Consider the following 24867-nt stretch of genomic DNA (forward strand, 5'->3'; position numbering starts at 1 on the left):
AGAAAGCCAACTGGGATTGTCCTGTCTCACAAAATTTGGCCGCTGAGAGCTGGGCTCCCCAGCTGCCTGGGAGGCAGAGATTAGACAGTTACAGTTTGAGGCCATCCTGGTAAGATTACTGAGACCTCCCTCACCCCCCAGTCTTAACTAATAGTATTCTGGCTGTTTTCCCACATGTCTGAAATCCTAGAAGGAGGATATCAGGCCAGCTTTGGGCAAAAGTAAGACTCTATCTGAAAAATAGCTAAACAAGAAAGAAAAAGACTGGGAGGGCAGATTAAGGGCCATAGTACCTGCCTATCAAGTGTGGGCCTGAGTTTAAAACCCAGTCCCACAGATGAAGGCAATCAGTGTGTGAAGATGAGGATGCAGTATATGGTTGAGAATTTTGAACCTAATTTATTGCTTATTCAGTATATGGAAAAGAAAAATGATTCATTGATTATTTTAACTTTTATTCTCAAACTAACTAGAATAATATGAATTATCTAATCAAATGTGGTGTATTTTGTGTGGTTACAAACAAAACTTTATAAGATGTTTTCTGTAAAAATCTTAAATTGCTTTTCTTTTCTGCTTATTTATGTATTTGTTTCAACTTGTAACTTCCCCAAGGATTTTTTTTTTTTTTTGGCCAGTCCCGGGACTTAAGGATTCAGGACCTGAGCACTGTCCCTGACTTCTTTTTGCTTAAGGCTAACACTCTGACCACTTAAGCCACAGCACCACTTGTAGCCTTTTCTGTTTATGTGTTCTTGAGGAATCAAACCCAGGGCTTCATGCATGCTAGGCAAGCACTCTTCTGCTAAGCCATATTCTTAGCCCCTTTGCCCCAAGGATTTTAATAAGTCTTTTTTTTTTTCCTGCTGGTCCTGGGCCTTAAACTTAGGACCTGGGCTCTGTTCCTGAGCCTCTCTGTTTAAGGCCAGAGCTCTACCACTTGAGCCATAATACTTTCAGCCTTTGCTGGGTTTTTTTGTTGTTTTTTTTTTTTTTGCTTTTTTGCCAGTCCTGGGCCTTGGACTCAGGGCCTGAGCACTGTCCCTGGCTTCTTTTTGCTCAAGGCTAGCACTCTGCCACTTGAGCCGCAGTGCCACTTCTGGCCATTTTCTGTCTATGTGGTGCTGGGGAATCGAACCTAGGGCTTCATGTATAAGAGGCAGGTGCTCTTGCCACTAGGCCATATCCCCAGCCCTTAGCCTTTGCTGTTTATGTGGTACTAAAGAATTGAACCCAGGGCTTCATGCATGCTAGGCAAGCACTCTACCACTAAGCTACATTCCCAGCCCTTAAATTGCTTCTTAAAAAATATTTTCAATGTCAGCTCTGTAAATTAGTTCTTATTAAAGTCTGTGCTTTCATTAAGCAAGCTGGGTTACTGTTCATTTTGAGGTAGATATTGGAAGGAAAAAAAGAACCCAGCAACTCTTTCATTTCTGGGTTTGTGTGTGTATTTGTACATGTGTATGTGTGTGCTGGTACTGGTCCTGGCCACTAGTCCATATTCCCAGCTCCAGATCTCAGATCCTGAGTAGCTAGGATTACAGGTGTGAGTCACCAGTGCCTGGCTTAGCTTTTTTTTTTTTTTCTTCTTTGGTCAGTCATGGAGCTTTAATCAAATCCTGAGCGCTATCCCTGAGATATTTTGCTCAAGTTTAGTGCTCTACCACTTTGAGTCACAGTGCCACTTCTGGTTTTCTGGTGGTTAATTGGAGGTAAGAGTCTCACACACTTTTCTGCCTGGGCTGGCTTTGAACTGCAATCCTCAGATCTCAGCCTCCTGAGTAGCTAGGATGACAGGTGTGAGCCACCAACACCAGGCTTCTTATTTTTTACTGTGCTTACTTACCACTGGTTTATATAAAGATTCTTACTAAATTGATTAACTTTGTGATCTGTATTAGAATTAACTTGATTTTTTTTTTGCCAGTATTGGGGCTTGAACTCAGGGCCTGAGCACTGTCCCTGGCTTCTTTTTGCTCAAGGCTAGCACTCTGCCACTTGAGCCTCAGCACCACTTCTGGCTTTTTCCGGTTTATGTGGTGCTGAGGAGTGGGACCCAGGGCTTCATGCATGTTAGGCAAACACTCTACTGCTGAGCCACATTCCTAGCCCTAGAATTAACTTTATTTTTTCTTTAATTTTTTAAAAAATTGAAGGTCAATGAAATTGCCTTCATAAATACCCTCGAAGCCCAGAATAAACGCCATGATGTCTTATCAAAATTGAAGGAATATGAGCAAAGGCTTAATGAGTTACAGGAAGAGCGTCAAAGAAGACAAGAAGAAAAGCAAGCCCGCGATGAAGCTGTGCAGGTAGGCTTGTATTCAGCCAACACCTCCGGAGCACCTGTCACCTGCTAGGCTCAGTCAGCGCTGAGCAAAGGAGTGTTACCTCGTCCCTGTTCCCATTCATCTGTGATTGCGCATGTCAGCTGATTCCATCGTTTGCCTATTGTGAACAGTGTGGCAATAAACCTGGTTGAGCAGGTGTCTTCTGGTGTATTGTGCCGGGCTCCGGGCTCGGGTCGCCTCCCCTGGCACGGGGGTCAGGCTCTACTCTACTCTAATCGCTCCCTTTCTCACCCTCTCCCCTGGTCACCCGGCCCACAGGTAAGGCCAGAGTGGAGTGGGGGGCTCAGGAAAGACCTCAGGTGCACGTGGCCGTACGAGATCACTTGTCCTCCCTCCTTACCCTCGAAGGAAGCCAGGCGCACACGGATCTCGGAGATGCTTCAAGAGCAAATCTGATTTAATAAGGGAGTGGCTAACAGTTGATATAGTAGGGGTGATGAGAAAAGGGGTGATTGACCCAGAGCTGGCGATAGGCTGGCGAGCTTGTCATAAGACCCCCTCATGGGCTAACGTCACCTGGATAGCACCACCCCAGGGGCAAAGCCCACGAGAATGGGGAGCACATGGGTTGGGGGGCTGGTTGCAAAGCCAGTTCTTCTGGTTCCGGACCCAGAGAATTGTGGCCTGCTTCCGCATTCCCCCAGGGCTGGGGGAAGGGCGGCATCTCGGGAGCGCTCTCCTCTGCCCTTCCCCCTCAAGGCCAAAGCTGAACCCCAACAGTATTGATTGACCTATTTCACCTGTACACCCACGTGTGGCATGGTGGGGTTAGAAGGAAGAGTGATCCTTAATCTTTTGAGGCTCCCCAGTGATTCCCATAGCATTTCCATTTCCATCAGTAGTCTAGCAAGGCTCCTTTGGTCTCAGATCCTCACCAGCATGTGTGTGTGTGTGTGTGTTTTATGGCTGTCATTCTGATTCGTGAGATAGAATCTTAGTGTGGTTTTGATTTGCATTTCCTTTATGGCTAAGGATGTGGAACATTTCTTTCTGTGTTTATGGCTGTTGTATTTCTTCCTTATGAGAACTATCCAGCTCACTTGATCATTTATTAATAAGGTTATTGGTTCTGTTGCTTTTAAATTTTTTGAGTTCATGGTGTTTTCTGAGAGGCATGAGGAGGAAGGGAAGAATAGTGAAGCTCTTTTGGGTTTATTCTATGAAGGCAGCCCCCTCATTTTTTTTTTCTGCCATCCTTTCCATGCTTAGATACTCTGTTGAGCACTTAGCAAAAGTTAGTAACTGAAGAATCTGATAACTACCAGCGGCTCTCAAGGCAAAGGGAGGCTGTGTAAGTGGGAGGCCCTTGAGCAGCTGTCATCTGCTCCATAGTACTGAAGGAGGAGGCGACATGGGAAGAGGTGAAAGCAAGGCAGCATTGCTGGTTTGCAAGTTCTGCTCTAGGCAGAAGTTTACACAGGACACAGTTGACCCTGCGTTGAGGAAGCATCCTCTTCCTTGATGGATCATAGTGATAATGCCACACTGGTCAGTGCCTTTGATTTCTGTTGAAGTTCTGAGATGGATGTCCCTATAGGCAAGACAGAGACCTACCTGGCTAGAGTTTGCACATCCTGTATCCTTTAGTCAGGCTTATAATCTCCTGAAAAATGCCTTACTCCTTAGGAACGCAAGAGAGCTCTGGAGGCAGAACGGCAGGCCCGCGTGGAAGAACTGCTGATGAAGAGGAAGGAACAGGAAGCCCGGATCGAGCAGCAGCGCCAGGAGAAGGAGAAGGCCCGAGAGGATGCAGCCCGGGAGCGAGCCAGGTATATGCGTGCTGCCCTGTCTTGGCCTCCCCTTCATCTCCATCCTGAGGAGCAATCACACTTTGTACTCTCAGGTCACACAGAAGAGCCACAACACCAGTCTGTGGCCTTCTTCCCTGGCCTGCGTCTCTTCCTTCCCCACACATCTCTCCAGCTCCTGAGCTTTTGTGGAATCTGTTCATGGAATTACCGGTATTGGTGGTTTCTTCCTGAAAGCTGAGTTTTGTGCCTCCTCCGTATTTGCTTTTAGCTTCTGAAATAGTGATGTCCCATGATTTGATCATTTCTTCTCCAGTTCTTTGTGAGTTTATGCCTTTTATCTTCTTTCCTTGTGCTTAAATTTTAAGTGGGTTTTTCAGGGTAGCAAAGATAAGTCTACAGCGTGCTATATTCAAGTGAGAGACCCAGAGTTTATACTTAAGACCTTGCATGGGTTTGGAATTTCATGCTCATAGGTAATAAGCACTGTTTCCCTAGCACCAAAAACCTCAGAGAAGCAATCACCTTCTATTACTTCCCGAACTCTGAGATAAAAAGAATATTTTAAATAATAGCCCATTAGGGCTGGGGTGTAGCTCAGTGGCAAAGTGCTTACTTAGCAAATGCAGCATCCTAGCTTTTATCCACAGTACCCCTCCCCCCAAAAGAAAGGCAAGACAAAAAATATACAGTTAAGTATTAGCCTATTCCAATAGATAAGCTGTTATGTGTATATATGTACATGTTTTGGTTATACTAGGTTGTGACGTAAGGGCCACCCACTTGCCGGGCGGCCCCTCTGCTACTTGACCCGTGTCCTCAGCCTTTTTCCCCTTTCTCCTTTTTCTGGTAGGGTCTTGTGTTTCTGCCTGGGCTTGCTTCAGGCTGAGCTCCCCAGTGGCCACCACTGTCCTGCGTCACCATGCCTACTTAGATGTGGAAATGAGGTCTCACTAATGTTTCCTCCTGTGGCGGGAATTGTCATCCTCCTGACCGTCACCTCCCAAGTGCCTGGGATCACAGGCACGAGCCTCCATCCCTGGCTGTTAGCGTACGTCTGTAGCTTCCAGAGAACTGTTCCTCACTGCGGCCATTTACGAATTTGCTCTCCTCACAGGGACAGAGAGGAGCGGCTCGCCGCGCTCACGGCTGCTCAGCAAGAGGCGATGGAAGAGCTGCAGAAGAAGATCCAGCACAAGGTGCGCACGGCACAGCCTCCACTACAGTTCTGAGTCTACAGGGTGGCGTGGGCTCAAGTCCATGCGGGTAGAGATGTGAACTGGCTTACGTTGCCAGGCTTTACACAACTCTTACATGACCGAGTGGGTGACTGCTTCAAACCTAACTCGCTCTAAACAGTTTTGTGGAAAGAAGTCTAAGAAGTTTCAAAGAAGTTTCCTGTTTTTACTAAGTAATTCATTAATGACTTAAGGTCTCTGATATGTGCGCTTGTTTGTTTTTGGGTGTGTGAGTTGCCACTTGGGCTTGAACTCATCTCCTTAGTGCTGGTGCTCTACCACTCCTGCCACAACTCCACTTGCAGCTTTCTGCTGCTCCATTAGAGGTAACGATCTCACAGACTTACCTTCCCAGGCTGGCTTTGAACCAAGATCCTCAGGTCTCAGCCTCCTGAGTAGCTAGAACCACAGGTGTGAGCCACTGGCCCATCCCGAACTAGCTTTTTAGCAGACTTCCTTGGAGGTGAGGGACAGCCAGACGTATGGGTGTGGAGAGGTGTGTGTCACACTGGGCTCGCCTGCTGTGAGTTGGCACTTGCCCTAGCGGCTAGTAAACACTTCTCAACAGTGACTGACGGCTAAAACGTCCATACAATGCCCTGTGCTAACATCTAGCCTGTCTCACTGTCGAGCAGAGTGACTGGAAGCGCCAGACAGTTCTGTTAACGACCTGTCAGCTAGTGGCTCACATTGCCGTCCTGGTTACTTAGGTGGCTAAGGATCATGGCCAGGCAGGAAAGGCTTGGAGATCACTATCTCCAGTGAACCACCAAAAAGCCAGAAGTGGAGCTGTGGCTCAAGTGGTGGAGCACCAGCATTGAGCGAAATAGCTAAAGGACAGCACCTAGGCCCTGAGTTCGAGCCCCAGTACCAGCACCCAAATAACCTACTCAGCATTAGTTGATGCCCAGACTCGTGTGCCTGTAGCTCTGCCCACAGAATGCACCTGTTCGTGTCGCCTGGCACACACCGTGGGAGCTCGTGTGCTCATGGGGGTATGGAGGAACTTCTAGTACACTTTCCTCCTCTGTGGGTGAGCTGCCAGACCCTCGCCAGACCCTCTCCCATCGGAGAGCCTGCAGCAGACTGCGCTTGCCCCAGGTTCTTCATGTCGTTTCCATCGATTCCCCTGCAGCATGACGAGAGCATCCGGAGACACATGGAGCAGATAGAGCAGAGGAAGGAGAAAGCAGCCGAGCTGAGCAGCGGGCGGCATGCGAGCACCGACTATGCCCCCAAGCTGACCCCGTATGAGAGGAAGAAGCAGTGCTCGCTCTGCAATGTGCTGGTGAGTGTCCTGGACATGTGGAGGGGCTCCGCTGAGGTATCTCAAGGTGCTGAAGTGCAGCACTGCCATTCACAGTACCACAGTACTGCCAGTACTGCAGTGTATAGAAGCACAGGAGTAGCAGTACTGTAATACACAGTACTACAAGAGAAGCACACAATATCATAGTACTAGCAGTCCTGTGGAGCAAAGTATACAGGATTGGCAGTTCTTTAGTACTATAGGGGAAGCAATCCATAGTACTACAGCAGCAGTACTGTAGTGCACAGGACTCCAGAAGCGGCAGTAAGCAGTACACAGTACTATGGGAGTGGCAGTACTGTAGTGCATTGTGGGCTCTCTCTCTCTCTCTCTCTCTCTCTTTCTCTCTCTTCTCTCTCTCTCTCTCTTTCTCTCTTTCTCTCTCTCTCTCTCTCTCTCTCTCTCTCTCTCTCTCTCTCTCTCTCTCTCTCTCTCTCTCTCTCTCTCTCTCTCTCTTGACTTCCCCTCGCTTGGGGGCGCAAGGGGTTTGTCCGCCCCTTCCTGGGTGGCCCTTTATCGCTCATGTGGGAGCCATGGCCACGGGTAGCCTCGGTGGCGTGTGGTCGCAGGGTGCCCCAAAGCCGCCAAGAACGACACAGACGCGTGGGTCCCTGTAGAAAACCTCTAGGTCTCTGTTTCTTCAAATGAGGAGCCTCCCAGATATACTCCAAAGGCGGACACAAGAGAGGGGCCCCTGATTGGTCCCAAGGGGCTGTCCCTCAAGTGACATCAGACTTCCTTCTTTTCCTGTTAAAGACAGGAAGGGGAGGGACAGGCTGAGGTCAGCTGTGGCCCCTTAAAGGTGCAGCTGACCCCAACAGTGCATAGTATCAGGAGTATCAGTATACACTACTATAAGAGGAGCAGTGCACAGACTTCAAGAGGAGCAGTATAGCGGTGTGTGGTGCTCCAGGAGTAGCAGTGCAAATGCCTGAGCATGTAGTTGTTACTAAAACGGGTGCTCATGCGCTCAAAATAGCCAGAATTAGTATTTAGGAATGTTGGAACCAAAAACAAAAGCAGGCTTTTCCGTGCTGATTCTTAAACCTTGAGACATTGAGGGAATGGAGGAAGCAGCCCCCTGTTGGGCTAGTTGTGGGGTGTAGCACAGACTGTCATTCCTTTTTCTTGGCATTACTGAGGTTTGAACTCAGGACCTCTTGATGATAGGCAGGTCCTCTCCCACTTCAGCCATAGCCCTGCTTGGGCCAGCTGTGACCCTCCAGCTCCTCCTTCTGTGTAGCTGGAACTACAAGTATGTAGTGCCCTGCTCAACTTACTGTTGAGATGCCCACTCTCACCTAGAACTGCCATTCTGATCTCGGCCTCCTCACACTTTGTAATCTGTAGCTGGGACTACAGGTGTGAGCCATTGTGCCTGGCCCATAGCATATCTTTTTTTTTTTTTGGCCAGTCCTGGGGCTCGCACTCAGGGCCTGGGCACTGTCCCTGGCTTCATTTTCTCAAAGCTAGCACTCTACTACTTCCAGCTTTTTCTGCTTAAGTGGTACTCAGGAATCGAACCCAGAGTTTCCTGCATGCTAGGCAAGCACTCTACCACTCAGCCTCATTCCCAGTCCAGCATATCTTTTCTGATCATGTGTCTTATAGAGAATTTTCAGGATTTTTGTCTTTAGGAAACTATTTTAAAACTAGTAAGGGCAGACTAGAGAGATTTTTATTTTTGTTGCTATTTTTGGTAATGGTCCTGAGGTTTGAATGCAGGGCTTGGGCACTGTCCTCAAGCTTATGTGCTCAAGGCTGATGTTCTACCACTTGAGCTACAGTTCCACTTTTGGCTTTTTGGTGGTTCATTGGAGATTAAGAGTCTCATGGACTCAAAACCCAGGCTGGCTTTGAGCCACCATGCTCAGGTCTCAGCCTCCTGAGTAGTTAGGATGACAGGTGTGAGCCACCAGCACCAGGCAGGCTAGTCGTCACATGCACATAGCGTGCCTGCCCGCAGTCAGGGCTGTTAACGATTAGAGTAGCTCTGGTGTGGTCTTGACTCACTGCCGGGTTTGTGCTTGTAGATCTCCTCCGAGGTGTATCTCTTCAGCCACATCAAAGGGAAGAAGCATCAGCAAGCGGTGCGAGAGAACAGCAGCATCCAGGGGCGCGAGCTGTCTGACGAGGAGGTGGTAAGCCTGACTCCCTTGACTTGCAGTAGGACAGGAGTTTCCTGCCCAGGACAAGCTCTGTGACAGGAGCCTTTGTTCCCATTTATTTTAGTGTATTTAAACTAGACTTAGTGCCTCATAACTACTGCAGTGTAGTATATAAATGTGTCATGATTTCAGTATACATACAAACAGCTAGAGCAGCAACACTTGCATATTATCATTTACATAGAATTTGTCTGTGTATGTGCCAGTACTAGGACTGGGGTGCTGTCCCATAGCTTTTTTGCTTGAGGCTGGCTCTCTACCTCTTGGGCCACAGATCCACTTCTGGTTTTTTGGTGCTTATTTGGAGATAAGCGTCTCGTTGACTTCCTTGCCTAGACTGGCTTTGAACTCTGGTCCTCAGTCTCCTGAATAGCTAGGAGGGGATGGGCATGAGCCACCAGCGCCCGACATTTGCATACAATCTTAATAACACAAGATAAGAGTTAACATGGTGTTTCAAATTTCTGGGAAAACATATTTCATGTAAATGGATAATTTTTTATTAGTAAATTACTTAAAACTTTTTTTGGGAAATGCATTATTTACATGAAATTTTCACTTGTCTAGAAACATTTTTTTTGTTGTTGTTGTTAGTCCCGGGCCTTGAACTCAGGGCCTGGGCACTGTCCCTTTGAGGCTAGCACTCTAGCACTTGAACAACAGAGGCACTTCTGGCTTTTTCTGTGTCTGTGGTACTGAGGAATGGAACCCAGAGCTTCATGCATGCTAGTAGGCAAGCACTCTACTACTAAGCTATATTCCCAGCCCTGTATAAACATGTTTATGAAACAGTTTTCATTCAACTATTATTGAGGCTTGACAAATAGTTTGATGATATAGCTTGATCATCTTTGGATTTGTTTGTTCTGTTTATTATAGACCATTGTGAAAGCTTTTCAGGAAAGAGGAAATTTATATTTGTCAAGCTTCTTTTGAAGTGTCCAGGATGTTATCGTTTTCTCTGAGGGCAGTGAGTACCTGTGTCTAGATGTTAGTGAATGCTAAGCTTCGTTGAGTCTACCATGCAGTAATAAAGTACACATTTCACATATACAGCCTACAGTTTCACAGTGAGCGCACAGATAAATCCTCCCTCCCTCAGGTGTAACGCCTCGCCCCTGCCAGGCCGCTGCTCTGAGGGCTGGTTTGTGTGTGAATGGCACTCTCTGCTCTGCCTGGCTTCTTCTGCTCATCCTTGAGTCTGTTTATGTAAAGTCATAGTTGATTATGTTCCTAGATCTTTGTCAGTACTCTGCAGACAAAGACCATCAAGGAACACATCTATAGTTGAATAACATTGGGTTTACTGAGTTGTTAACAAAAAGGAAAACATACCTTGGGGAATTGTGGAGCCTCCGAAGAAGATTAACCCCAAAAGATGTGTTAGAGAATTTAGCTTTCTGTGGGTGATTTGGGGAGAGATTCAGGGGGCTGAAGCTTTTCTTTGGGCTGAACACTGTCATGAAGTGAGTAGTTCTGAGGTTGCTTCTTAGTACATTTTGTATCTGGGCAGGAGGAATAGTGCTGTTGGTTTCTCATTGATTTCTGGATTTGGTGATCCCCTTAAGAAATTGGACGCTGTGGTTTGGGCTCACTTCTCTGCGATTGCCTCCTTTGAGGGAGTTTCCCTTTATGTTCAACCTTTGTGGCTCTAGACTACACATTCTGTGTCCTCTGCTCACTAGGTTCAAGCCGGGCCACTTGTAGTTTACAGGGCTCTTCCATGCAGAAAAGCAGCATAACCCTACTGGAGGAGTGCAGGGTGGGTGTGGAAGTCAGTTAGGGTCCTAGGTCTTGCTAGCCTTAGCTGTGGTGACTGTTCTTTAATTACTTCACATAGCTGATTTGAGTTTTCTGTTCAACTCGGGGAGGGGGGGTCGGAAGATTAGGTCAATATAAGCTGTTCCTGGAATGAAAACCGTAGTGAGTTTGCATTGGGCATCATGTGTGACAGATAGTTCCGGCTCTTAGGAAGCATCTTTTGAGTTGAATTCCACTGGAAGGTTGTGCATAGAGCTTGAAGGTACCATTGGAATCAGACTGTGCTTCTACATTTCTGCTTGAGAATATGAGATACTTTTAGTCTCTCTGACACAGAACATGGAACTAATTGCCTACTTAGTTTACCTGAAATAGTTTCTTCCCTTTTACACAAATTGCGTAGGTTTTTTTTAAATGAGAGAGTAGTAAAGAATATCTTTTTACTTAAATATTTTGTGCAAAAGGAACCCTATTATCCTGTTGGTGGTAATGTAAATTAGTTCAACTATATGAAAAGCAATCTGTAGATGCCTTAAAACCTAAATATAGAATTGTTCCATGATCCAGTGATGCTATTCTTGGTCATTTATCCTCCAAATCAGGATACAATAAAGGTACCTGCACAACCATGTTCATTGCTGGACTCTTCACCATAGCCAAGGTATGGAACTAGCCCAGCTGCCATACAGCCATGAATGTACATATACAATAGAATTTTATTCGTCAGGAAGAATGGTATTTTGTCATTTGCAAATGACAAAATGGATGGATCTGGAAAAAATGGTGTTGAGTGAATTAAGTCAGGCTGAGACAAAGGACATGTTTTCTCTCATATGTTGAAGTAAGATCTAAAATAAAAACATATGGGCTGGGGGCTGGGGATATGGCCTAGTGGCAAGGGGCTCGGTGGGGCTGGGCTAGATGTGGGGAAGAGATGACGCTGATCAAGACGCGTTGTGCACAAAAACTCACAGCTTGAATTAGAGCCCCTTTGCACAGTTATTTAAAGATAACAAAAATGATTTAAAAAATCTTTGGTAACTATCCCTGTTTTCTACTTGAGTCTGTAGTTTAGACTAAAGTTACCTCTGTGTGTACTCCATTTTGAAAATAAGCTAACAGTTCATTTTTATAAACAGAAGAATTTACAAAAGCCAGGCTCTTAAAAAAAAAAAAAAAGCCAGGCTCTTTCATCTTAGCTGCTTAGGAGGCTACAATCTGAGGATCATGGATCAAAGCCAGCTCTGGTAGGAAAGTCCATGAGACTCTTATCTCCAGTTAACCACCAGAAAACTGGAAGTGACGCTGTGGTTCATAGTGGTAGAGGCTAGCCTTGAGCTGAAGAGCTCAGGGACAGTGCCCAGGCCCACAGGTCAAGCCCTGCAACCGACAAATAAACAACCCTAAAATCAAAACAAAAAAACCAATTTACTTTATAAAGAGTCATAAGGTATGCATTAATTAGGTTCCTTTAATGAAAAATCTGAATATATCATTTGCTTTACAAAAAAGTGAAAATTTGTGGATTTGGATTGATTCACTCAGTACCAGCATGCAGACTAGGTAAGTTTAAGTTGCTAGCCTTTCCTTGCTGAAAAAGTCAAATATTCTGCTAGGTAAACTGAAGGATAAACTTAGTATGTTTCTATTTCAGTGAGAAGTGAAAAGGATGTATTAGATTTAGTTACTGTGTGAAAATATTGTGCAGTCACCTCTGGTTTTTCAATAGTGACTGGTTTGAGGTTTGATTGATAGACTCACGTTGTATACTGTTTCCGTTCAAAGGAATTAGATTTTCTTAAAGTTCTGTAGTTATTCTTGATGAAAGCCCCTTCTTGAAAACAAGGGTGTAATAGAACCTCTGAGTTATATGATATAGAAAGGCTATTTTATACTTTTCATGTTTTTAATCAGTGAAGGTATCTATAGTAAACATGGCAATTCTACTTAAAGTTATTACTTGTCATCTGTGATGTCCTTATATTATATACACCTTGTCTGTGACCCTTCTTTTTTGGCATATAAGATTTTATTTATGTCACCTCTGACCTAATAAAATTGTACCTTTGACTCTGTGCACTTGACATCTCAGATAACTTACTCTTGATCTTTGACTCATTTCATTTTAAGCCCGTTAAACAGAACGTGTGGCTGCTGCTTAAGAAGTCCCTATTGTGTATTTTCATTGGAAATTTAACTGGAAAATTTATTTAGTATTTCTTGAATCTTCACAAAAAAACTGTTGTGCCTTTTATTTCTAATCACCTTAGAATTAAAATGATAAAATAGGAGATTTTTAAAGGTAAAAAATGAATGCTAGTTATAAGTACATTTACAGTTTATAGTCTTACATGCATTGTGAAAGAAACGTGTTACATTTAATTCTTGGTTACTTTATGGTCCTGTTTTCACATTATCTAAAGAAGCAAATAGTATTTTTGGTATAAGATGCTAGAAGTACCTTTAATCTTACATGGAGAATGAAGTTAAAAAGTTGTGGGTTTTAAAAATAGCTTTGCACCTATGTATCTCTTAGTGATACTCCTTTGCTTTAAAAGCATGTACATTACAGGGGTTTTGTGTTTAAACAAAATAATAATTCATTTTCGTTTGATTCCTGGAAAGTATGGGCAGGATCTTGCAATTCATTGTAATTTTGCAAATGCCAGTTAGTGTTTATCCCATGGAAAATGGGCTGATTGGGTGATTGACAGTAAAAAAGCCGTTTCAAGTGAGCAAAGCCATAGAAGCGAGTGTAATTTAGTGAGGTGTAAGCTGAGCATCCCTAGCATTGACATGGTCAGGGCATCCCTAGCACTGACAGGAAGGGTGACCAGGTGTTTCCCAGAGCTGGTGACCCTCTGGGAAGTACAGGTAATTCCTCAAAGGTTCATTTAGTCCTTACCTTCGTTTATAGAAGCAGAATTTCTACTCTTAAAAGAAAAAAGTAGAATCTCTAGTTATACGGGGGTGGGGTGGGGTAGGTGGGGGGGTTATTTTAACATACCTGAGACTTGCTTACAATGTGCATTGGTCAGATTCACACTCGGCTCTCCCTCCTTCCTCTCTTTCTTAAACTATTTCAACAGGGTTCGTTTTCCTGTTTTCCTATAGGTGTATCAAGTTCTTTGACCATGTTTGCCCTCTTTCACTCTCTCTGTTCATTTTCCCTCCTCCCACCAGTTATCCCCAACCCGGGACTGTTTTTACAGTTCTTCCATTCATTTTGTGGGTGTATATTCATTGCTCAAAGAGTTTGTGCCGAGTATTTCTCACATGCATCTGTTATGCTAACCAGGTGACTCTGAACTGTTTTTCTCTTCCCCCTCTCCCTGCCTCGTAGCACTCCTTTCATTATGTCATCTTGATACACAGGTAAAACGTACTTCAGCATTCTTCTCTTAAGTCTCTCTTATTCTTCCTCTTCTCTCATGTCTTCTCAAACAGTTCCACTGTTACAAACAACTTTCTATATGTGTACTTATGCATATTTTGTTTTTATTTCTAAGACCCTTGGCCTTATTTTGCTTAACATGAGTGTGCATTTACCTGCAAATGGCAATTTCTTATTTATGGCTGACTAATATTCCACTGTGTTTTCCTACCCTATTTTCTGAACCCATTCATCTGTTGTAGGGTGTCTAAGCCATTTCTCTAACTTGGCTATTGTGAATAGTGTAGTGGTGAACTTGGGAGTGCAGGTACCTCTATTGGACCCTGATTAACATTCTCTCATGTGGATGCCCAAGAGTGGTGTCGCTGGGTCAGTTGCAAGTTTTATTGATTTTTTTTTCCCCCCAGTCCTGGGGTTTGTACTTAGGGCCAGAGCACTGTCCCTGGCTTCTTTTTGCTCAAGGCTACACTCTGCTACTTGAGCCACAGCACCACTTCCAGCTTTTTCTGTGTATGCGGTGCTGAGGAGTTGAACCCAGGCTTCATTCATGCTAGGCAACACTCTACCGCTAGGCCACATTCCCAGCCCCACAAGTTTTGTTTTGGTTTTTTTAAGGAACCTCCATACTGATTCCCACAGTGGTTACAGTAGTACACATTGAGGGCTCCTTTTTTGCTGCATAATGGCCAGCATTTGTTGTTGTTTGTGTTCTCAATGATGGTAGTTGCCATTGGAGTGAGAAGAAATCTCAGCTTTTTTTCTATTTCTATTTCCTTTATGTCCAGAGATGTTGAACATTTTCTTAATATCTTTATTGGCCGTTTGTACCTTTTCTTGGGAAAATTGTCTGTTCAGTTCATTTGCCCACTTACTGATTGGGTTATTGAGTCTTTGGGAGTTTAGTTGTTATTTTTTAAACCTCCCTGTATATTCTGGTTATTGATTCCTTGTCAAATGAATAGCTGGCAAATAATTTTCTCCTGCTCTGTGAGCTGTATCTCTAGCCTGGTGACTGCTTTGCTGTGCAGAAGCCTTTTAGCTTGATGCAGAGTCATCCATCAGCCTTTGCTCTTATTTGCTGAGCTCAGACTTCTGTTCAGGAAGTTGCAGCCTATACCTATCTATCATTGTATTAGGAAATGTGTCATTGCTTTTCCACACACAAGGAAGTCACATCAACAACCTTTAAGTCATGTAGAATAAATCTCCAAAAACTTTTGGATCATACTGCAGTAGGGCTAGCTAGTAAGTTTAAATTAATTTGAGACATAATTCTAAAATATATTCCTCTGTCTTGTACGGTATTGTTTCCTTTTGCCTTGATTTTCTTTTTAGTAGTATGCAGTAATTCATACAGGTGTGTGTGTGTGTGTATGTGTGTGTGCGCGCTTGCACATGTGTAAACATTGGATTTCTTTTTTAAAATTTTTATGTACTTTTTGTTTGTGGTACCAAGGAATTGAACCTAGGGCCTCATGTATGCTAGGCACGCACTTTACCACTAAGCCACATTCCTAGCCCTGAACATTGGGTTTCTAAAGCAAACATATAGGGTTGATTATTATATATGCCAACTTTTAATTGCTTGGATGGTAAACTTACACATGACAAATGAACGAATGATGTATAGAGAATATATAACCCTATGTCCATGGCTGACCTAGTCATATACATTGGTTCAAGAAAAAATTTTAACTAGGCATAGCTGCTTGGTTTTAAACCTTGCTTCTTCCTAGAATGAAAGTAGTTTCCTTGGCATTTGGCCTTGTTTTTGGTGGGGTTTTTTTTGCCAGTACTGGGCCTTGGACTGAGGGCCTGAGCACTGTCCCTGGCTTCTTTTTTGCTCAAGGCTAGCACTCTGCCACTTGAGCCACAACGACACTTCTGGCCGTTTTCTATATATGTGGTGCTGGGGGATCGAACCCAGGGCTTCATGTATACGAGTGAAGCACTCTTGCCACTAGGCCACATTCCCAGCCTGGCCTTGTTTTTTTTTTTTTTTTTTTTTTGGCCAGTCCTGGGCCTTGGACTCAGGGCCTGAGCACTGTCCCTGGCTTCTTCCCGCTCAAGGCTAGCACTCTGCCACTTGAGCCACAGCGCCGCTTCTGGCCGTTTTCTGTATATGTGGTGCTGGGGAATCGAACCTAGGGCCTCGTATATCCGAGGCAGGCACTCTTGCCACTAGGCTATATCCCCAGCCCATGGCCTTGTTTTAAGAATAAAAAAATGCTTAGTCCCTACCTTGGATTAAATGTTATTCCTAGGTCAGCCCCGTCAGCTGCGTATGTGGAGATGGGGACTTGGGCAGTCGTCAGGCCGTGAGGGCAGAGCTTGCAGCCTCTTCCTGAGGGGACAGGAACAAGGTACCCCTATGAGGGCACCTGCAAGAGGGGCCTCACCAGAACCCAGCCAGGCGCCACCCCGACCCTGGATGGCCAGCTCCAGGCCTGTGGGAGGGGTGTGGTGTTGGGATTTTCCTGCCTTCTCGGGATGCCTGTGTGCAGCCCCGTTACACCATCCCCTTGGTGCGTGGCCTCCGGGCCACCATCCAGCTGCTTAGGAAGCCCAGGTGGGAGGAGCGCCGGTCAAAGCTGTTTCAGGGAAGACGAATCTGACTCACACACAGCAAAACCCTGGAAGTGGAGATGTGACTGGAGTGGTGGGGTGCCAGCCTTGAGCGAAGAAGTCAAGCAAGCACCCAAGGGCCTGAGTTAAATACTCAGTACTGACACATGCACACATATGCGCACACACACACACAAAGGGAGGAAAAAAGAGTGCACAGTTCTGACCATTTGGGTTCTACAGTCCCTCCTGCTGACCAGCCTCCCCGTGGTCCTCTCTGCCACTGCCTCTGTGTCTACTAAGCTCCCGCAGGGCCTGCTGGCTTCAGCCGCAGGGTCCACTCGTGGGGGAACCGAGCATCTGCTGGGCTAAACCACAGGGGCTTGGACCATAGTGATGAGACCACCTTCCTTGCTGTGCCAGGGGCTGCTGAGGAGACAGTCCTCATTGGGAATGGCCACCGCTGCATTTCCTTCCCCCCCCCAGCTAACACCCCAACAGTGACAGTCCTCATTGGGAATGGCCACCGCTGCATTTCCTCCCCCCCCCCCAGCTAACACCCCAACAGTGACAGTCCTCATTGGGAATGGCCACCGCTGCATTTCCTCCCCCCCCCCCCCCAGCTAACACCCCAACAGTGACAGTCCTCATTGGGAATGGCCACCGCTGCATTTCCTCTCCCCCCCCCCCCCCGCTAACACCCCAACAGTGATAGTCCTCATTGGGAATGGCCTCCGCTGCATTTCCTCCCCCCCCAGCTAACACCCCAGCAGTGATAGTCCTCATTGGGAATGGCCTCCGCTGCATTTCCTCCCCCCCCAGCTAACACCCCAACAGTGATAGTCCTCATTGGGAATGGCCACCGCTGCATTTCCTTCCCCCCCCCCCCAGCTAACACCCCAACAGTGACAGTCCTCATTGGGAACGGCCACCGCTGCATTTCCTCCCCCCCCCCCCCAGCTAACACCCCAACAGTGACAGTCCTCATTGGGAATGGCCACCACTGCATTTCCTCCCCCCCCCCCCCCCGCTAACACCCCAACAGTGACAGTCCTCATTGGGAATGGCCACCACTGCATTTCCTCCCCCCCCCCCCCCGCTAACACCCCGACAGTGACAGTCCTCATTGGGAATGGCCACTGCTGCATCTTCTCCCTCCCCCCCAACTAACACCCCTGCTTTCTGTGTGTGTGTGTGTGTGTGTGTGTGTGTGTGTGTGTGTGTGTGTGTGTGTGTGCTGCTAAAGAACAAGATAAACGTGTTCAGTCTTGGGACAGTAGCCTTTGCACAGAAGTCTTGCCTTGTATGTTTACATTGCACCTGTACGGCGATTATTATGGGCTGCTTCCTTTTACATTGCTTTCACTTCCGTGAGGGGACTCGGGAGAGACAGTATGTGAAGAGAGGCTAAAAAGACAACACATTGCCAACCTCCCTGTGCTTGTCTCACTCACTCTTCCCTACTGTGTGCTCTCTCTGCTTCCACTCAGGACCACAGCCACTTTGCTGTTGATCAGGGATCCAGTGTCAAAAGCTTAAGAGGATGGAGGCATGGCTCACTTGGTAGGGTGCTAGCCAAGGAGCAAGTATCAGGTACCGAGTTTGAGTCCCAGTCTTGGCCCCAAAGGAAAAAAAAATAACAAAAAGTAAATTTGTGGTGTTGCAGTTTGTGAGTAGCGGGTAACTCAAAACCACAGAGGGTTTCTTCCATCAGACTTTGGATGTTTAATTTTCTTTTTGTGTGCTGATCCTGGGGCTTGCACTTGGGGACTGGGTGCTGTCCCTGCGCTCCTGTGCTCAAGGCTGGTGTGCTACCTCTTGAGCCAAAGCGCCACGTCCAGCTTTTTTGGATAGCTAATTGGAGGTGAGCGTCTCATGGATTTTCCTGTCGCAGCTGGCTTTGAACTACAGTCCTCAGATGTCAGTTTCATGAATTGCTAGGATTACAGGCATACGCTATGCCCCCCCCCAGCTTTATTTTTAATTTTACTTTACTTTTTCTTGTTTTCCATTTTTGTGGTAGTACAGGGGATTGAACCTAGGACCTGGCACGTGCTAGGCAGTCACTCTTCCACTTGCTCCACGCTCTCAGCCCTTTTGCCTTTTGGTTTATTTTTCAGATAGGGTCTCTGGCTTTTTACCTGGGCCGGCCTCCCTTTGGGCTCTTCCTAACTCCACCTCCCAGGTAGCTGGGATCACAGGTGTGTGCACTAGGCCTTACTCTTGAGTCTTTCCTAAACACTTTATTACTAACCAAGTTTGAGTAGATAACAAATACAGTTGAGGAGCTTACACCATTTGTTTTGGTGGTTACTGGAGTTGAACTCAGGCCTTGCGGGTGCTAGGCAGGTGCTGTGTTGTTTGGACCCCAACCCCATCCCTGTATTATTCTTTGGATAGGGCCTTGAGGTTTTCCCAGGGGCAACTTCTAGCACCTATTTACTACCTCCTTGCAACTGAGAGCACAGGCATATGCCACTACAGCTAGCCGTTTACTTTGTTCTTGATGGTGGTGGGCCGGAACTGGGCTCACTAACCAGGCACTCTGCCAGTTCATGCTAACACTTGCTTCCTATTTTGAACGTAACATGCGAGTGACGGGACCCAGTGTAAAAAGCAGAGCGAAGTCCTGATGTTGCCTTCTGTCAGCTCAGTAGGTGAGAAAACTGAAAAAGGAAGACATGGCTATATACTATGTGCTAAAAAAAGACAAAATAATCAGCTAAATTTGCCGCCTCTGGAATAGGGAAAGAAGGTGGAGTGATCGGCAAGAACTGTTTTTGTTTTACTATTTATGTGTATAGGTAACGGACAAAAGTAAAGACATGTGAGAGAATTCAGTGAAAGCTGGGCGCTCTTGGCTCATGCCTGTAATCCCAGCTACTAAAGAGGCTGAGATCGGAGACTGAAGCCAGCCAAGGCAGGGAAGTCGGGGAGACTCTGACCTCCAATTCACCACCAAAAAGCTGGAAGTGGAGCTGTGGCTCAAGTGTCAGAGCACCAACATTGAGTGAAAAAAGCTAAGGGACAGGGCTCAGGCCTTGAGTTCAAGCCCTGGGACTGGTAAAAAAAAGTTGTAAAATTGATCCAAAACAGAACAAAGGCATGGGTAGCTTCACAGATTTTCACTTGTGTTAGCTGTAAAATTTAGAGTTCAGAGTGGTACTGGATATACAGGTAGTCAGTTCAAGAACTTGTCTTTTTTTTTTTCTTTTTTTAACTGGCCCTGGGTTTAGAACTGAGGACCGGGGCTCTGGCCCTGAGCTTCTTTTGCTCAAGGCTAGCACTCTACCACTTGAGCCACAGCACCGCTTCTGGCTTTTTTGAGTAGTTTATTGGAGATAGGAGTCTCATGGACTTTGCTACCCCAGTTGGCTATAATCTGTGATCCTCAGATCTCAGCTATCTGAATGGCTGGGATTACAGGTGTTAGCCACTGGCACCCAGCTGGGTTGAGTATCTTGTAAACATCCACTTCTGGAGCTTGAACCTTGGGGCCTGGGCACTGGTTCTCTACCACTTGAGTCACAGCTCCACTTCTGGTTCTTTGGTGATTAATTGGAAATAAGTCTTATGGACTTTCCTGCCCAGGCTGGCTTCAAACCACAATCCTCAGACCTCAGCCCCCTGAGTAGCTAGGATTACAGGTGTGAGCCACCAGTGCCCAGCTGCATTTTGTTTTTATTGTAGTCTTAAAGCATCTGGTTTAGTGGAGGATTTTTTTTACGTGGATATGGTATTTTATAGTACTGTAGTATATTATACAATGTTATTCTAAAGCACAATGTGTACCTTACTGCAAAACAATTGAGAATTTGGTAATTTCATTTAAGGAATTAGAAATCTTTTTATTTTCTTTTTAAGGAGTTATAACTGTTACACATGAACTTGCACTTTAAGTGATTCATTTGATTTAAGTTACTAATTTATGTGATTTAATAAGTATTAGCACATGCATGTACTCAGAAGCCCATCACCATGTTCAAGACATGAGGAGTATTAACTCATAGATGAGTTTCCTTGTCTGGGGACCTTGCTGATTTTCTGTCTCCTCAAGTTTTCCTGAGCTGCTTTGAGTCTTTAACTGTGGATTGCCAGTGTCTGCTGACTGTTCTGTTAATGGTTTCATGTTGCTTCAGCAGCAAGTGCCTGGGTTTGTACGCACGCTGACGATGGCCATGTCCTCTGGCTCAGTCGACTGCTTTATTCCCGTGAGATGACCTTTTCTGCTTTGGTCATGGTCCTTCACGGTCCTGCTCTGTCCTGGCATTGCTGAAGCCCACGCACTTGTCCTGTCTCCGGTATTAGTGTATGTTTTCCTATCCTTTTCTTTCTAACCTGTGCACTGTTTTTGCATGTCTTTTTCTTGGACATTTGAATAGTAACATATTTAAAGAGAACGCTTGTCTGCTGCATTGATGAGACTTACCAGTTCCACTGAGCCATTCCATAGTAAGACTTGGTTGAGGACCTCTGAGCCATTTCACAGTGAAACTTGGTTGAAGCACTGCTGAGCCATTCCAGGTTGCAGTATTGAACTCAGCCTTTTTTCAGACTCCACATCATGATAAATTAATAAGCTAGTTGAACTCTGGGTCTATCTTGAATCATCCATTAAGGCTCAGATTAGATCAGGACGAACAGCAGAATCTGCAAAAGAAGGCTTTGCCCCATTTGTCTTCACTTACCAGCAAACTGCTGGACTATTTATAATTGTTGCCGAGTGACAGAGGGACAGATGGTGGGCTGTCATCCTTATCAGAAGATGGCCTCTTGTGTGGTGTCTTTTTTGCAGTATTTCATTAGCTTCGTTTCTCTTGCCTGTCACTTCACATAATACATAGATTGTAATTGATAAAACCATAAGCGTATTTTACATCTGTACAAGTAGACCTTAAGAGAGTTTAATCTTTTTTATAATTAAAATAGCCTATCTAGTTTAAAAAGTTGTCATTGCCACTTATATTTTAATTTTTCAGAATGGTGCTGTTAGGGTGTTCTATTGATAAAAGGAATTGTATTTCAGACTTTGTCAAGTGTACTTTTTGGGGGCAGTAGTAGGATTTGAACTCAGAGCTTTGTATTTACTAGTCAGTTGGCTCATCGCTTAGGCCATATCCTCTAGCCCTCTTTTTTTCTTTTCTTCTTTATTGTCAAAGTGATGTACAGAGAGGTTACAGTTTCATACGTTAGGCCTTGGGTACATTTCTTGTACTGTTCGTTACCTCCTCCCTCGTTCCCCCTCCCCCTCTGGCCTCTTGTTAATTTTGTCTGGGGCTGCCAGGCCTCGATCCTCTTATTTATTCCTCCCTCTCTACCAGGAATGACAGGCGTGGACCACCACACTCAGCCATTGGTTAACAGTTAACAGGGGTATTTCATCAACTTCTTGCCCAGGCTAGTTGGAAGACAAATGTTTTTCCAAAGGAGGAAAAAAAACATTTTCATCACTCCCTTGTCTGTTAGATTAGTAACTTGGCATCTACCCTGGTCTGGGGGTTGGAGGGGTACCTTTTGGTTCTAGAGAAATGAACCTCCAAAGCATGACAGATTTCTGTCAAAAGACACTGCTGGGGTTTCAATCAAAAAACAACACACATCTGTATTATGGCAGTGAATTTTTGGTTGTTTTCAAAGCAGACATTAATTCCTTTTTATCTGTAAAGAATAACGTCCTTGAAAATTCTTAGTTTTGTATGTGTGAATAGGTTGAAGTAGTTGGAAGTGGATTTTTTTTGTTACCATATTTTATACAATGTGTTTATTTTGAGGCAACATTTGCGACTATTCAAAAATAGGAGTTTAATAGAGCCCTATATCAGTTATATTTTCATGCTTATCCTATTTTTTTTTAGTGTTTCCTGAAGATCATGAACCTATCACTAGCCCAGTATTTTCATGTCTCTTAAAAAGTAAGGAAATACAGCAGCATTTAGGAAGTGTCTGATAGAATATCAAGGTCAGAACCTTAGTATGAATTATTTCATTTAATGTAGTAAATCATATTGGAAAGGCCAGAGCGTTGTTCTAGTATGCCATAAAAGGTAATTAAGAGAATAAGAAGGGTGTAAACGTTGATGAGATCATATCTGTATAGGTATTCATTTCCTTATATATGTATACTATTAGTATTTCATATTACAGCAGTGTTTTTTTAAGTAAGAATTCACAGTTAGGACTTAAAAACTAGATTATGTGTATGGAATTAGCCACCATTAATTACCTTGTGCTTGTTACATTGATACTTAAAGTATTAGAGAAGGAGGACTTGGGAATGTTTCTAATCTCTGTGTTGCTAGGTGAGAGGCTGAGGCTCAGAGAAGCCCTTCAGGCATGAGTTGCAGCCTTGTCTTATGTATTTCTTCATAGTTCAGGGCAATTTCGACTCCTTCATCTGCTTGTCTATACCAGGGGGAAAATAGCATCTCCATTGGTGCTTACTCAGAATTCATAGGATGAAATGTGGCAATTAGAATGCCTTCCTTTCTTGATTTCTGTTTCTTTTTCCTTTCTTTTTCACTCTTTTCCTTTTTTCTCCCTCCCTCCCCCCCCCTCTCTCTCCTTCCCTCCCTCCCTCCCTCCCTCTCTCTCTTCTTCCTTTCTTCCTTTGCTAGTACTGGGGCTTGAAATCATGGCCTGGGTCTTCTCCTTTTTATCCTCAAGGCCGTCACTCTACTCCTTGAACCACAGCCCTACTTCTGGCTGGCTTTTTGCTGGTTCATTGGAGATAACAGACTTGGATTTATCTTCCCCAGGCTGCTTCCAACCTTGATCCTCAGACCTCAGCCTCCTGAGTAATTAGGATGATAGCTGTGAGCCTCCAGCGCCTACCCTAAAAGGCTTCTTTTTTTTTTTTTTTTTTTTTTTAAGTAGGTTCCATCATTTATTCAGAGTTGAAGAAACTGAGACACAGCAACAAGCCAGAATTGCATACACATACACATATAGCCATATACAAGTATACACAAAAGTAAATACAATAACATAATGCTGAGAAAAACATTTTGTTTCTTTGGTTATTTCTTTTAATGATAGAGATCCCAATCATGTAGAAAAGAATTTTTTACTACAGTAATATCAATGCTATGTTGGAAACGATTGCCAGGAATATCAATTTATCAAATGTTCATAATGCTAGTGGCTGGAGCTGGGAATATGGCCTAGTGGCAAGAGTGCTTGCCTCGTATACATGAAGCCCTGGGTTCGATTACCCAGCACCACATATATAGAAAACAGCCAGAAGTGGTGCTGTGGCGTAAGTGGCAGAGTGCTAGCCTTGAGCAAAAAGAAACCAGGGACAGTGCTCAGGCCCTGAGTCCACGCCCCAGGACTGGCAACAAAAAACAAAACAAATAAACATAATGCTGCTGGCTCATGCCTACAATCCTAGCTACTCAGGAGGTTGAGATCTGAGGATTGTGGTTTGAAGCCAGCTCAGGAAGGAAAGTCTGGGAGACTCTTATCTCCAATTAATCACCAGAAAACCAGAGTGGCACTGTGGCTCAAAGTGGCAGAGCGATAACCTTGAGTGAAAAAGCTCAGGGTTAGAGCCCAGGTCCTGAGTTCAAGTACCACAACTGACAAAAAAAAGGGGGGCGGGGGGCTGAGGTTTCCTGAATTTATTAATGCTGTATGTAGGCTACTGTTCAATAAAACCATGCATGAATAGGGGAAATGTAATTGTCACAAGGCTTTGAAAGAAACAATATATGTCCTTACTGAGTACAAGATAATTAATGAATGGACAAAAGCTATTTTAGCCATTAGTTCCATCATATATCTGTACCTAAAAGAAGCAATAATTTTTACTTTAAAAAGGATTTTCTAAAGATAACAAAGCTATTGTAAAGACAGAAATCTGTAAAGTTTATTTTGAGAAAAAATTAGCATTTGATAGTATTTCTGTCTTCCTGCTTATTAATATAATCCCTTTGAATTAATCATGTGCTTCAGTATTAGAGGGCATGGGGAAATGTATGAAAGATCAATCAAACTTGTAATAGTCAATAGTGTTCTCAATATTGCAATATTAGACATAATAATTTAACATTTTTCTTATAACGAATTATATTAAAATAGGGCAATTTATATCCAGTTGTTCCCATTCCCCTAGTTAATTGCTTCCTACTCCCTGCCTTATTATAAAACATTGCATTAAATGCTATTTTTATATGTCTCCTACATTTAATTATGTACTCCTTGTAATATAGAAATTAAGTTCTATTTTTATTAGAACATTAAAAATATTAACTTCTATAAATGAATGAACAAGCATAAATAAAATTATAGCTTGGCACTGCATTAATACAAGTGTCTTTTGATGACAGTGA

At 44.5% G+C, this 24867-nt stretch overlaps 1 protein-coding gene across 3 annotated transcripts in view; it reads left to right on the forward strand.

Annotated features, from left to right (window-relative positions):
• The window catches only part of Scaper (S-phase cyclin A associated protein in the ER), a 178062-nt gene that overhangs the window by 42848 nt on the left and 110347 nt on the right, over positions 1 to 24867 (forward strand). For all 3 annotated transcript variants that reach the window (XM_048329993.1, XM_048329994.1, XM_048329996.1), the window contains exons 16-20: positions 2160 to 2315; positions 3981 to 4123; positions 5220 to 5301; positions 6476 to 6628; positions 8683 to 8790. In XM_048329993.1, the coding sequence (XP_048185950.1) occupies positions 2160 to 2315; positions 3981 to 4123; positions 5220 to 5301; positions 6476 to 6628; positions 8683 to 8790 (642 nt within the window). The remainder of the gene's footprint in view (positions 1 to 2159; positions 2316 to 3980; positions 4124 to 5219; positions 5302 to 6475; positions 6629 to 8682; positions 8791 to 24867) is intronic.

The sequence above is a fragment of the Perognathus longimembris genome, chromosome 20, assembly GCF_023159225.1.
Source record: "Perognathus longimembris pacificus isolate PPM17 chromosome 20, ASM2315922v1, whole genome shotgun sequence".
NCBI lineage: Eukaryota > Metazoa > Chordata > Mammalia > Rodentia > Heteromyidae > Perognathus > Perognathus longimembris.